General features: G+C 40.5%; 1 protein-coding gene across 1 annotated transcript in view; it reads right to left on the bottom strand.

Annotated features, from left to right (window-relative positions):
* Positions 1–15,574, bottom strand: part of vipas39 (VPS33B interacting protein, apical-basolateral polarity regulator, spe-39 homolog) — a 32,567-nt gene that overhangs the window by 15,725 nt on the left and 1,268 nt on the right. Inside the window, exons 3-10 of the mRNA XM_083790880.1 lie at positions 14,640–14,745; positions 8,922–9,062; positions 6,914–6,949; positions 6,666–6,733; positions 5,123–5,179; positions 3,961–4,053; positions 3,518–3,551; positions 2,176–2,305 (exon numbers count right to left, since the gene is read on the bottom strand). Coding sequence (XP_083647006.1) covers positions 2,176–2,305; positions 3,518–3,551; positions 3,961–4,053; positions 5,123–5,179; positions 6,666–6,733; positions 6,914–6,949; positions 8,922–9,062; positions 14,640–14,745 — 665 coding nt within the window. The remainder of the gene's footprint in view (positions 1–2,175; positions 2,306–3,517; positions 3,552–3,960; positions 4,054–5,122; positions 5,180–6,665; positions 6,734–6,913; positions 6,950–8,921; positions 9,063–14,639; positions 14,746–15,574) is intronic.

Genomic DNA, 15,574 nt, shown 5'->3' with positions numbered 1-15,574 from the left:
TGTTCCACGAAACTTGGATTAGCTAATCCAGGATTTAGGCCAAAACTAGGCTTTTAAAATCCTGGTCTTTACAGCCTGGTTTATTCCGTTCCACTAAAGCCAAGTGAGGCTTAGAATGGGTAAATTTAGCGAGCCAGGATCATAAAGCCTGGCTGAATAGACAGCCTGGCTTTTTGTCTCTAGACCCATTCTGTGGAACACAGATTTACTTATACTTCTTCATCATCATGGGGTATTATGGCAGTTTGCATCCTTAATAGTTGCATTACTGCCCCCTTCTGTATATATCAGTATCTTTACTAATCTATTCAAGACTTACTGCTTCTAAAATAAATACTGCTGCTGTAATTAAAGAGAGAACATACTCTCAATAGTGGATAGACTGAATGATTAACTACCCCAAAAATATAGTTTACATTTTACCACTACTATTAACTTAAAACAGAATTCTAAATATTGTAAGTATAATGATATTGTCGCATTGTGATATTTGGCCATAACTCCCTCCTCTGAGGGAGCTAACTTTGGGGAAGGGGGTTGTTGTCCAGACAGGGGCCAGACTGGTGAACTGTGGGTCATGGGTTCAAAATTGGTTGAAACGTTACAATGGTAATATGTTGTAAAACAATGAGTAATGGTAATATTTAGTGGTTTTCACTTTTACAAAAAAAATAATATATATATATATATATATATATAATATAATAATTCTTCTTAACCGTGCACTTGCACGACAGCAAACCTATTCTGGGGAACATTCACCGAAAGCATCATGACAAGCTCACAAGCTGTCATGATGTTGTGCAGCCTATATATTTTTGTTCTTTGATTTTATATAGTGCTTAAATTAGTCCTTTAATGCAGACCGATAAAAATAAGGCAACATAAACCCATAATAATTGAATAAGTGTGGAAAACATCATTGGTTTGTGATCAGTTTAACTGCTTAATGAACAGTAAAGACATCAGGATTAGGTTAAACCTGGCTGTTAGCCTGGTCCGGAGCAGGCTAAGTCCAAAGCATTAGTTTCCATGGTAACTAATGTAGCATCACTTTCATGAAACCGAATCAAGCCTCAACATATCCAGGTTAACTGGTTAAATTAATCTGGCAAGATTAACCAGCTTTCATGAAACCGGTTAATCGCTGATCCAGGATATATTAAACCAGGATATCTGTTAAATCCCGGTTTAATCTCTAATCCAAGTTTCGTGGAACGGGCCCCAGGTCTATTTAGTCGCGGGCGTGTGCACAAAACGAGCACTCCAGCGACTATTTCACGGGACCGCACGTGTAAATACGCTTGCGTTGTGGTCGCCCCTCGACATCGATTTTAGTTTTAGTCATAGTCTCTTGAATAGTTTTCATTTAGTTTTAGTCACATTTTAGTCCCCTGGAACGTTTTAGTCTTTGTCTAGTTTTAGTCGACTAAATATCATGAGATTTTAGTCGACTAAAATGTATTTTGGCGGGCCTCGATGCCATCGTAATGACTGATTTTACACTAGTTACTAGTACAATAGCCGACCTACAAGCTCATAGTGTGTCGCGATGTGACAGTGTAAAATGACTTGTCTTTTATTTATACTGGATCTAGTATCCACTAGTCCCTTCCTAACATTTTAGTCCAGTTTTCATTTGTTGATGAAATTGTCAATATATTTAGTCTATAGTTTTAGTCATCACAGCTTAGTTTTCATTTAGTTTCCGGTCAGTGAATAAAGGTAGTCGACGGACATTTTTCGTTTTCGTTTTAGTCGACAAAATCAACACTGGGTAAGACCCAACAGGGACCCAAACTAGTGAACACAGCAGATCTACAAGTGACGCTTTGCGTCACGTTGTGAGCTTGTACATCTGCCTTGTTCACTACTTCTTAACACATCCCCCTCCAATAAACGTAATCGACGTTAATTGATTAATCTCGGCAAGCGCCAACTCATGTAAGTTACGTCAGTTCAGTTGTATACATGTTATGATCTAGTCGAAAAAGCTAGCTTCGGATGGCTATCTGTTGTTAGCCATAGTAGCCGATATACTTTTGAACTTTTACTCAACTGAAATGTTGAATTCTGGACTTTTTTACCTGTAACAGAGATTACCCCCCCCCCCCACCCACCACTGATTATCTGATGTCAGTACCGGCGGTCTGCAGCCAGGGGGAGACATTTTACCTGAACAGCTCCAAAAGCAGCTTCTGGTCTCCCGTCTCTCTCAGATAGTGGACCAAATGTCTGAGGGCGACCTCTCTGTTGAGGGCGACCTCTCGGTTCTCCAACTCACGGAACAGAGTAAACAGAATGTCTGCAAGGGCAGAGACAAGCTGTTGTTAGGATAATATAAACAGAATGTCTGCATGGGCAGAGACAAGCTTTTGTTAGGATAATATAAACAGAATGTCTGCACGGGCAGGGACAAGATGTTGTTAGGATAATATAAACAGAATGTCTGCATGGGCAGAGACAAGCTGTTGTTAGGATAATATAAACAGAATGCCTGCACGGGCAGGGACAGGATGTTGTTAGGACTTTCCTGGCGGCAGTGGCTCAGGGGTAGAGCGTGTGGTAGAACAGTATGGGAGCCGTGAGGTTCCCGGTTCGATCCCTGTGGGCTCCCCCCGGAGTTAGTGTCGAGGTGTCCTTGACACGCCTAATTGCTCCCGGCGTGCAGGTTGGTGCCTTGCATGGTTACTTTCCTCCGCCATCGGTGTGTGAATGGGTGAATGGAATGCACAATCTAAGTAAAAGTGCCTTGGATTGAAGGCGCTATATAAATGCACCATTTACCATGTAGGATAATGATATCTGTGCTTTTCTAAGTACTCAAAGACGCTTGAAGAACAGAATGTCTGCATACTAGACAAGATGTTGTTTTATAGCATGCGGCCCTCACCTTCACTTAATGTGGCCCTCAGGTTAATATCAGAATACTGATTATACTATTGATTTCAGCTGTTACAATTCCAAACATGACGCACTTTAATTACTTCAGTCTATATGACTACCGCTATATTAGTAGCTGAATGACTAGTATAAATGCATTTGAAATTAATTAAAAACTTTACTTTTCAGGATTCCAATTCAAACACAGCAAAAAAAAGTCAGGATTTCAATTAAACTATAACAAAAAATAGCTGATCTACAAGCTCACTGCGACGCGTTTTGAGCTTGTAGATCGGCTATTTTTGCTATGACAGAAATGTGCAACGTGGCACTCTGGAGTGAGTGTGGAATTATAGTGGCCCTCTCCATCGTCAAAGTTAGCCACCCCTGTTTTATAGGATAAACACAACTCGACACAGCAGCACAGGGAGATTAGTCTGATGGTCAGTGATGTGTGATGCAACAGGTATAGTAGTCAAAAGAAAGGATTTAATTGATTGTAAATATGTTCGTGTGTCGTGTCAATTTTTGATATATTAAAGATTTCTTGATTAGGCCTATAACATTTCTCAAAAATAATAATCGTAGAATAATCACTAAGGAATTGATCGATAGCTGCAGCCCCGATGCTTACCTTTATGTAAGGTCCTCTTCAGATAAATTAAAATCTGAAAGAGAAAACACAACGTTTATAGTGAGAATATTGTCGCATGCTTTGTACCTTTTATATTAAGTGGTAAATCAACAAAAGACATGTATGGTTACAGTAAATAAAGGGAAAAGGCATGATTTGGAGGCTAATTAATTAGCATGTTCAGTTCAAAAGGTAACACTGGCCTAATACTAGACTCTGATTGGCCAGAGTTGTGCACATGGCTCCAACAGCGGAATATAAGTGTGGGTACCGCGGCGATGACATTCCCAACAGCAGAATATAAGTGTGGTTACCGCGGCGATGACATTCCCAACAGCAGAATATAAGTGTGGGTACCGCGGCGATGACATTCCCAACAGCAGAATATAAGTGTGGTTACTGCGGCGATGACATTCCCAACAGCAGAATATAAGTGTGGTTACCGCGGTGATGACATTCCCATCATGGCATCTGACGGCTTCATCCAATAAGAACAGCTTGTCTTGTAGGGAACGAAACCTCTCCAAGGAATATACCTACACGTGTGCGCGCGCACGCACACACACACACACACACACACACACACACACACACACACACACACACACACACACACACACACACACACACACACACACACACACACACACACACACACACACACACACACACACACACACACACGCACGCACACACACGCACACACACAAACACGATATAACCGTGTTAGACAGACAATTAATTAACACAAATCCAAAATATATAAAACCACTTATTACACACATAAAGCCTCCCAGGAAAGCATTTCAAAATCTTCTAAACGTCAATAGCACATACTTTTGCAAAAAAGGGTGAAGTGTCCCTGTAAGGCTTAATGTTTGATCTGTTGAATGTCAGGCATCTTAGTTTAGTTTAGTCTTAGTTTAGTTTTTATTTATCTTAGTTTAGTTTTTATTCTGTCGTCAGTGAACAAAAGGTAGTCGATGGACATTTTTCGTCATGGTTTCAGTCGACGGAATCAAACACTGAAGAGTAAAAATGAAAGTTTCTTAGTGGTTTTAGGCTTAGCTTTCTGTCAAATTCTGTTTTCTGAAATACCTCATGTTTCTGTATCAGTGGTGCTCACTATTTCATGTCGAGGACCCCAAAAACTATACTGTATGTAATTGGCGGCTGACGCCCATCTGAAAATATGTTGTTCCAGGAACTCCCCCAAGCTCAGAAAAAAAGATTTGAGTTAAGAATTGGCTCTGAAAGAATATACATTCAAAGATTTGTGCCACATTTTCATTCTTTTTCAAATAAATAGCAGACCTACAAGCTCGTAGCGATTTTTCAATAGCTAAAGTATAACTTAATACTAAAAACACCAAAAGGGGTTCCCGGACAGAATGGGTTAAACGTATACAATAATGTTGGAAAAAACGCTGTTTCAACAGATATCTATCGACGGTCTATAATATAGACCGTCGATAGATTTTCCAACATCTAATCACATTTTTAGACCAGTTACTGTATAAGCCCATTTTTAGACGGCCATTTACGCGTATTGTAGCCTGGAAAATGGTCAGTGGGCTAAATTGTGAAATATAAGACCCCTCTCACCTTTCCCTGTTGCATTCTCTTCACTGTCTCCTCCGGCGACCAATCGCCGCTGTAATCCTGCCGTCACAAAAACATGACGTAGTGACCAGTGGTGGAAAGTAAATAAGTACTTTTACTTAATTACTGTACAATTACAAGTACAATTTTGAGGTATTTGGACTATACTTTCAATTTCCAGTACTTTTACTTCTACTCCACTACATCTCGGAGCCATAATTTGGTACTTTTACTTCACTACAGTTATTTGAAAACATTGGTTACTAGTTACTTTTGGAGATTTTAATTTTGATTAGAAAACATACATTAACCACTTCAACCCTATACATTTTGGCCATTTGAAAATAGCTGATCTACAAGCTCACAATGCGTCACGTTGCGACGCATTGAGCTTGTAGATCTGCTATTCTCAATAGATATTTTACACATTTTGAACTTGTGAAATGGCACATTCTGCACAATGAGTAATTTTACTTTTAGTACTTTGCCGATACTTTTGCACTTTTCGTACTTTCACTTGTAACGAAGTAGTTCTAAATTGCAGTGTTGGTACTTTAGTAAAACAAGTAAAACAATTGAGTACTTTTTCCACCACTGAGTGACACATAATGACAAGTTAACACAGAACAGAATCACATTCATGGCTCTCATACAGACACCCTCTGTCCCATTGACCCATTTAGACCTCAGATCGATTCTACAAATGTCTTCGAAATCCTGACAGTTTTCTGAAAAACCTATGTTTCAAAATTGTGGGATAAAAAGTATATATATTTTTTTAAAGCAGCGAGTTGAGAAAACAGGTTTGAAAGGATCACTTCTGTGGTCTCTAACATTACACCTAGCATTTATTTCATGTCGATTTCAGCTCTGGCACTTATTTCAACATGCTCTACTATGTGAAGAGTATGCCTGTGCTATTAACTCATTTTAAAACTCAAGTTTTTCTCCTCTGGTGAAAAGCTGGAATTTGCGTGAATATAGAAGATCTACAAGCTCATAGCGTGGCACCGAGTGCCGTGCAACAAGCTTGTAGATCTGCTATTTTGGAAAAATCGCTTCTGGAACTACATATTTTCAGATGGGGGTCGGCGGCCAAATAAATATAATTCTGGGGCTCCTTGACAGTAGTTTGAGAACCACTGATATAGAATCATAGGGTTTTTCAGAAACTGTCAGGATTTAGAAGACATTTTGTAGAATCGATCTCAGGTCTAATTACCAGTAACCGAAGCTAGACCTAACCCTAAAGGGAAGTCTGGGGTCCTGAAATGCTACCTCTGTGACCTGATTCCAGATAAGGAAAGAAGGAAGGAATGAAGGTAGGAATGTATGACAGTAAGCATGTAACGATTCACTCAACCCGCGATACGATACGTATCGATACTGCCTTCTACTACTGAAAGTGACTGCATGGAGTCTGTCTCATTTCTCTCCAAAAACACTTGAATATGATTAAAACTCATGTTTCATATCAGCCTCCCCTAATATCGATATATCGTTACATGCCTATATGACAGTAATGTGAGATTTGAAAAATATTCACCTTGTATTCAGACCTGGGTTTCCTCAGCTCAGGAGCGTAATTATGTCTGACAGAGGACTCACTGAAAGCTGCGCACGCACATACACACACGCACGCACACGCACACGCACGCACACACACACACACACACACACACACACACACACACACACACACACACACACACACACACACACACAACCAATCAATGATCACGACCATCACAACATCGGGCCAATCATTATGCAATCAGTGAGAGTGTTACTCACAGTCAAAGGACGGAAGACTTCCAGTTTTGGCCTTTCCTGAAAAAAAAGAAATAAGACAGGAGATTATACAGTACAACTACAAAGATATATCACAATACTAGTTTCCACAACAGATGATGGTTGTTTTTGAGTGGCCACTCCTATGCACAGCTTTGCGTGCATAGATATATGTGACCAAATTTGACTCAGGGACTGAGCTTTGACTGAGCTTCAAATTGATATATTGGTTGTTCAGTTTGACCCTCCAGTTTTGGAGATATGGCGTATAGAGTAATGTCTTGCAGAAAACAGCACAGTAAAAAAACACTCTAAACTGCCTCCCCCTGGCCAGCCGGGGCGCCTGATGGAGGGGAAAGGAACATGTCCCCCATATATGGGGACTGGGTTGGCGGAGGGTGTGTAGAGCTCAGGATCACATTAGATAATTGACACAGGGGTGAAAAATGGGGTACAAAATTGTGGGATAAAAATTAGAGATATTTAAAAAAAAGCAGCGAGTTGAGAAAACAGGTTTGAAAGGATCACTTCTGTGGTCTCTAACATTACACCTAGCTACATGTTTAAGCATTTATTTCATGTCGATTTCAGCTCTGGCACTTATTTCAACATGCTCTACTATGTGAAGAGTATGCCTGTGCTATTAACTCATTTTAAAACTCAAGTTTTTTCTCCTCTGGTGAAAAGCTGGAATTTGCGTGATGGCAGGCTCTCAGTCAAATCTGGTCACATATATAAAGGCTAGATGGCTCAAGGCGGAGTCTCTCACATAGTTCACCCGGCGGCCATCTTGCTTCGGGGCTACAGTACAGTATGTTCAATGGCAGCTCAAACAAAAACAGTCATAACTAACTCGCTCAGATCTTGACGGATTTACAAACGTGTTGGTTTATTACAAACATTGTCAACGTGACTATGATTCAGGACGCTTATCTGCTTAATTTAGTGTTTTATATGAACGTCGAATGAAAGCATAAGTATGCGGTCGTCTCTGACGTTTATAACAAACCAAACAGCTTGAGAATCCGTTGAAAATTGAGCAAGTTATGGTTATTTAAAAAGTGCATGCCCCATAGACACAATGTTATGCTGCCCCGAGGTAAGATGGCCACCACGTAGCAACACCGCTCTCCATTGGCCAGAGCGCAGGTGAGTCATCTAGCTTTCTATGTTTGTGTGTTATGCGTCTGTATGAGCACGGAATGTGCTCAGCTGATTGGCTGAGCACCCCTCACTTCACACAAGTGTGATTCTTTTCAGCCTGCCCTACCTGTATTTTGAACCTGACTGGGAACAACCAGCTTTGTCGTTTTCCAGAGAGCCATTTCAAAAATCTGGAAGTATAGCTTCTTAGAATTATTTGGCCTACCGTACTGTACATACACACTTGTTCATATGATTGTTTTGCATAGTATTGCATATTTGTTTGTCAATCATCGTTTCGATGAAATGATTACATACAGTGTGTTTTAAGCTTGTGTTATGCTTTAGCTATTGAAAAATAGCAGATCTACAAGCTCATAGTGCGGCACCGAGTGCCGCGCTATTAGCCTGGTTAATAAACCAGACTAATATCGCACGGACCGCGGGATATTAGTCTGGGGAGGCTCAGCTTGGATTTCATTTCCAGGGGGCGGGTTGAAACATTTTCTCTTTGACGCAATTGGTCAGAGCTACTGTCAGTCAAAGGTCTCAAGCATTGAAAGTCACTGTACCAAAGCCCGCCCATATTGCATACCGTGTCCCGATTGGCCGCCCCATTTCTCTGGTGTAGGAAATGGGCGTACAATTGAGCCTCTCCAGACCGTAATCCGCTGGCAGGCAATTTTTTTTTGCCAACGGCTGATTCGGTCTGGTTTATTGGGTCTGGTCCGCGCTATGAGCTTGTAGGTCTACTATTTTTGAAAAGAAAAATGTGGCGCAAACCTTTGAATATATATTCTTTCAGACCCATTTAGACCCGAGGACGATTCTACAAATGCCTTCTAAAGTAGCCCGATTGGTTGTTTACCTTTGAACAGAGAGCTGAGGGAATAAGCCGATTGGTTCTTGGGAAGGGAAGGAGTCGTGTCGATCTTGGGGAAGCTGTGCTCTCTGGCCTCCCCTGCTGGCCGGATGCTGGAAGCTGTCTCTTTAACGGACCAGGAAATACCTGTAGGCCACACCCACAATACACAGCGTTACATTTACACGCACACGTCATCAACAATACATTCTCGCGTAGCCAGTCTAAGTAGAGTAGAGTCTGGAACTACACCTCCCCATATCCGAGTAAGGAAGCTGCCATTTCCATTCACGGAAATATATTTAAAAATATCTTTTACGTTTTATTTTTGTATTTCCATGTCTGCTAAGCAGCAAGCTATATATCTCTGCTGTCGGAAGGAAACCTCTTAACCCTTTTACTGCTGCCATTTATTGAGAAATTAGGACCTAATTCATGCCAGCATTTTTTTAATTTGAGCTCTTATTTTGAAAAGCCACATTTTGCCTCAACCGGAAGTGAGCTTATCCCTGCCAGCTTTACGTTGCCAAGACAACCTTTGTTTACATAATCGAATCAATGCCGGTACATATAGCACTGCACAACGTCGGCTCTGTGCCGTCAAAGAAACGCTGGTTTGACCAAAAATGCCATCTGGGACAAGGAATAGGAGATACAGGCGATTGAAAGAAACGGATAGAATGGATTCTTATGGCGACCGCGATCTAATCTGAACGATCCAGTGCAGTGCTAACAACATTGCTAGCTAACCGGCTAACGTGAGTAGCATTATGGCTCGATCGATCATATGCACTATAAAAGTATAATTGCCGAAGGGCTACGGCAATGGCAGCAAGGTGTATTATCAAATTGAGGCTTTGATTGCCGAAGGGCTTCGGCAATGGCAGGAAGACGGTTAACTCTAAAATCTTCATTTTTCAGGAAATGGAAAAACAAATTTGACATTTTTCAGAAATTGAAGAAAACCATATCTTTTTTTAAACAAAGCAATACTGCCTCATCAAAGTTGGTATTGTGACTTTGTATATTAACAGATACTTGCATGTGTCATTATATTACCACCACTTTACCCGAATACAGCTCAAGTGGAGTTAGGTGGTTTTCTCTGTCATTGATAGTTCTTATCAATGACAGAGAAAACCTCTTAACTCCACTGACAATGGATCTCCAAGTTTGATTATCACTCATATTATCAGATTATCACGCACGCACTCACACACACCCTCTTTTAGTATCTGCCCGTCTCTCTCTCTCTCTCTCTCTCTCTCTCTCTCTCGCTCACTCACATGTACGCACGGACACACACAAGTTTGATTATCATCACACATGCACGCACGCACACACACACTTTTAGTATCTGTCCGTCTCTCTCTCTCATTCACATGTACGCACGGACACGGACACACACACACACACACACACACACACACACACACACACACACACACACACACACACACTTTTTGTTTATCTTCTGCGGCTGAGCTGCAGTCAGTGCAGACATAGATTGAGGGCCAGCCTCTTGAAGCAACCCTCTCCACTTGATTCTAACGTAATGTAGCTTTATTGTGCATACTCAGACATACTCAGACAGACACACACACACACACACACACACACACACACACACACACACACACACACACACACACACACACACACACACACACACACTAAACAAGTGTAAATAATGTATTTGTTCTTTTCTCACCTGCACACACTTCTCTTTTATTGATGTTACCTTTTTTGTAGAGTTTCTATTGTGCGAATAAAATAAAATAAAATAAGCTTCCGTTGCTCCAGACTGTATGACGGAAGCATTTATATTTTAATCATGATCAGAGCTTCCGTTGCTCCAGACTGTATGACGGAAGCATTTATATTTTAATCATGATCAGAGCTTCCGTTGCTCCAGACTGTATGACGGAAGCATTTATATTGTAATCATGATCAGAGCTTCCGTTGCTCCAGACTGTATGACGGAAGCATTTATATTGTAATCATGATCAGAGCTTCCGTTGCTCCAGACTGTATGACAGAAGCATTTACAGTATATTTTAATCATGATCAGAGCATCCGTTGCTCCAGACTGTATGAAGGAAGCATTTATATTTTAATCATGATCAGAGCTTCCGTTGCTCCAGACTGTATGAAGGAAGCATTTATATTTTAATCATGATCAGAGCTTCCGTTGCTCCAGACTGTATGACAGAAGCATTTACAGTATATTTTAATCATGATCAGAGCATCCGTTGCTCCAGACTGTATGAAGGAAGCATTTATATTTTAATCATGATCAGAGCTTCCGTTGCTCCAGACTGTATGAAGGAAGCATTTATATTTTAATCATGATCAGAGCTTCCGTTGCTCCAGACTGTATGAAAGAAGCATTTGAAGATTGCGAGCAGTGTTGTTTTTGGCAGCAAATTTTGATTTTAGTTTTAATCAGTCTCTTGAATAGCTTTTGAATAGTTTTTAGTTTCAGTCACATTTTAGTCACCTGGAATGTCTTAGTGTCTAGTTTTAGTTGACTAAATATCATAAGACTAAATCTACAGCTGATTTAGTCGACTAAAATGTATTTTGGCTGGCCTTTTTTTCATGCAACTAATTGTGAAATTACTTATAGTGGATCTCTTGTCCAGTAGTCCCTTCCTAACATTTTAGTCTAGTTTTTATTTGTTTAATTAATTTTCAATATATTTAGTCTTAGTTTTAGTCGTCATAGCTTAGTTTTCGTCAGTGGAAAAAGGTAGTTGACGAACATTTTTCGTCTTAGTATTAGTCGACGAAAACAACACTGATTGCGAGACGCAACAGTCTGGCAATGCGAGACTATCAACAATAGCACAATACAATACACAGCTTTACATTTACACACACTACCAACAATACATCCATATGAAGCACTGGTTCCCAAACAGTGGGTCAGGACCAGTGTTGATTTTGTCGACTAAAACTAAGACGAAAAATGTTCGTCGACTACATTTTAGTCGACTGAAACTAGACTAACACTAAAACATGCAGGTGACTAAAATGTGACTGAAACTAAATGGAAGCTATTCAAGAGACTATATGACTAAAACTAAAATCCACATTTTTATGGGTCCCTAACATTTTTGTTTACTACATTTTGTTTTTAATTATTTTTTCTAAACTAAAAAATAAATCCCCCCAAAAAAGCAATTGCATGATTAAATAAAAAGATAAATCAAAGACATTCCATAAATTAGAAAACAAATGTTTAAGTACTAGTGAAAATAGCCGATCTACAAGCTCCCAACGCTGTGCGAAGCGACGCGTTGTGAGCTTGTAGATCGGCTTTTTTGTCAGCGTTGTGAGCTTGTAGATCAGCTATTTTCAGCATGCAACCATATTGTAAAATGACTGAATGGATCTCTTGTCCACTAGTCCCTATCTAACATTTTATTCTAGTTTTAATTTGTTGACGAAATTGTCAGTATATATAGTCATAGATTTAGTCACCATAGCTTAGTTTTCGTCAGTGGAAAAAGGTAGTATTCTGGTTCTGGTTCCATCCATTCAGATTCTATTAATGTTTCCCCACAGAGATTTCCAGAAATATTTATATCAATTTCTTCTAGTCTAGAATCATGACCATAAAACATTTGTTTCTGTGAAAAACGAATTGAATATTTATTTTCATTATATGATATACTATATTTAATAATTAAATACACCGTTTTCAAAAAAATAATTCACACAGGATCAAATGTTTTGTAATCGACTACCTATTTTTGCTGATGAGAACTGAGAATGTAAAAACAAAATAAAACTAGAACTGCACTCTGTCGAGTGCATACTTGCTTGTTGCACACTGCGCAAGCAGAGCGCGCTAGTACTTTCGACCGCTATAAACTGTCAAATCTCAGTATCTCTGTGAAGGAACGTTTGAAATGTTGAATAATTAGGTTTAACTATTTGACGTATATATACAATATATACAATGATGACCACGTTAATAAATATGTGGATTAAAGGACCCAATGCCAGAGTGTAATTGGTTTTCGATGGTGACGTAATGACGATATGTTTTAGTGTTGGGAGGATTAAAGGTAATGCTCCTATTTGACGTATATGTCAATCAGTGCCTCCCAACACATATCGTCATTACGTCACCATCGAAAACCAATTACACTCTGTCATTGGGTCCTTTAATCCACATCTTTTTACGTCATCATTTAGAGCTAGTTATACATACTATGTATAGTATATGTATATGTAATTTGTAAGTTGATTAGCGGTATACTGTGGTTACTTTGCGCCGTACGCACCGTCCCAGCCGTGCCGCCAATTTTGATGCGTATGCACTGTCCCAGCAAATTGTGCCTGATACGGCAGTGGTGCCAGATTACATACATGTATACATAGGAGCATTACCTTTAATCCTCCCAACACTAAAACATATCGTCATTACGTCACCATCGAAAACCAATTACACTCTGGCATTGGGTCCTTTAATCCACATCTTTATTACGTCATCATTGAGAGCTAGTTATATATATGTATATGTACTGTATATGTTGCTGGGACGGTGCATACGCATCAAAATTGGCGGGACGGCTGGGACGGTGCATACGAGTCCCGGGCGAAACTAGTACTTGCGCGCTCTGCTTGCGCAAGTAACTAGTGGAGAAGAGATCCAGTAGGACTAAATGTCAGGGAGGGACTAGTGGAGAAGAGATCCAGTAGAACGAAATGTCAGGGAGGGACTAGTGGAGAAGAGATCCAGTAGGACTAAATGTCAGGGAGGGACTAATGGAGAAGAGATCCAGTAGGACTAAATGTCAGGGAGGGACTAGTGGAGAAGAGATCCAGTAGAACTAAATGTCAGGGAGGGACTAGTGGAGAAGAGATCCAGTAGAACTAAATGTCAGGGAGGGACTAGTGGAGAAGAGATCCAGTAGAACTAAATGTCAGGGAGGGACTAGTGGAGAAGAGATCCAGTAGAACTAAATGTCAGGGAGGGACTAGTGGAGAAGAGATCCAGTAGAACTAAATGTCAGGGAGGGACTAGTGGAGAAGAGATCCAGTAGAACCAAGGAAGCTTTGAGAAGTAAAGGAAATGGTCACGTGACTGGGGCTGCGCCATGACTTCCATGGAGAGCCAAACTCACACTGGAAGTTCAATGAATACATGGCAGTGAATGGAGCCGGCTGGACCAGCTCATAACAAACATTATTTCTGAACAATCGAGACTTTTGTCATATAATCGGTTCAGGAATATAAACAAAGACATTATAACAGGTTGTTTTAATGTTTTCTAATCACTTGCTTATCGATGTGCACAGTGCACAGTATATCATTTTATCAGAGGATCTAAACAGCAGCAGGAATCGTTTCTGGCTCGGAGGTATCGCGAGACTTGGCTGACAGACAGGAAACAGCGGGAAGTCTCGCGATACTTGGTACGTTCAGAAAGGTACGTTGTGCTCTTTAGATACCATACCTCTATAAAATTGTACATATCGAAAAGCAACACAGCCAGACAATAATGTGTTATATATGTCTTCTGTTATTTGCCAGAAGCGATTACTTTACAAAAGGTCTCAGTCATTCAGAAATAGTGTTTGCTACTAAACTAAATGTTAGGGTCAGGACTAGTGGAGAAGATGTCCAGTAGAACTAAAAGACTCTGAAAATAGCAAATCTATAAGCTTGTATAGATCGGCTGGAGGTCAATAAAACTAAATGCTTCCTACTTCCGATTGGTTCTCCGCTCCAGCTGACCTTCACCACATCATCATCGTCGTCGTCGTCATCCACCAGGCTGTGCAGGCTGTTCACAGCCTTCTTAGATTCCTTCATCTGGCGGGACATGGAACCAAAGCCCAAATCAACACAGGACATCAAAGTAAAAAAAGCATTTTCACAGACTCTCTTAGCCCATTTTGGGTGGGAACCCCTTTTGGTGTTTTAAAGCATCATGTTATACTTTAGCTATTGAAAAATCGTGAAAATGTAGTGCAAATCTTTGAATATATATTCTTTCAGAGCGTTTTTAACTAAAATCTTTGCTTTTGGGGGGAGTCCCTGGAACAACATATTTTCAGATGGGGGTCGATTACATATATTTTTGGGGGTCCTTGACATCAAAGTTTTTCAGAAAACAGTTTGAAGGCATTTGTAGAATCGTCGACAGGTCCAAATGGGTTAAGACTCTAAATTAATCTCTCGTGAAATAATTCTACCCCCCCCCCCCAAAAGAATAAAATAAAAATATTTTGATAGCAGGGGTTCTCAACGTTTTTGTCTCACGAGTCACGACCCCCGACACGCCCCCTCCGACCCGCCTCCAATACAAACTGACTGCAAAACTAACCTTAACCCATTTAGGCCTAACCTATGTTTCTATAGACCGATTCAGAGAGGGTTTCCTGGGTGCGGCCATTACTGAGGTGTACCATTAAGCGCAACAGCACTGATTAGCTACACCTGGCCTACGGAGCACCTGCTCCATTAGGGTTGCCACCCGTCCCTTAAAATACAGAATCGTCCCTTATTTGAGAATTAAATGATGTGTACCCTATGCACCCCATGGAGCATAGGGTGGCAACCCTATGCTCCATGGATTACACCTCAGTAATGGCCGCGCCCAGGGCACCCCTCTGTGAATCGGTCTATACCAGTGGTGCTC

This window comes from Protomyctophum parallelum, assembly GCF_964188405.1.
Source record: "Protomyctophum parallelum genome assembly, chromosome: 19".
Classification (NCBI taxonomy): Eukaryota; Metazoa; Chordata; class Actinopteri; order Myctophiformes; family Myctophidae; genus Protomyctophum; species Protomyctophum parallelum.
The sequence above is the reverse complement of the archived record's forward strand: the minus strand, read 5'-3'. Positions and strand labels throughout refer to the sequence as shown.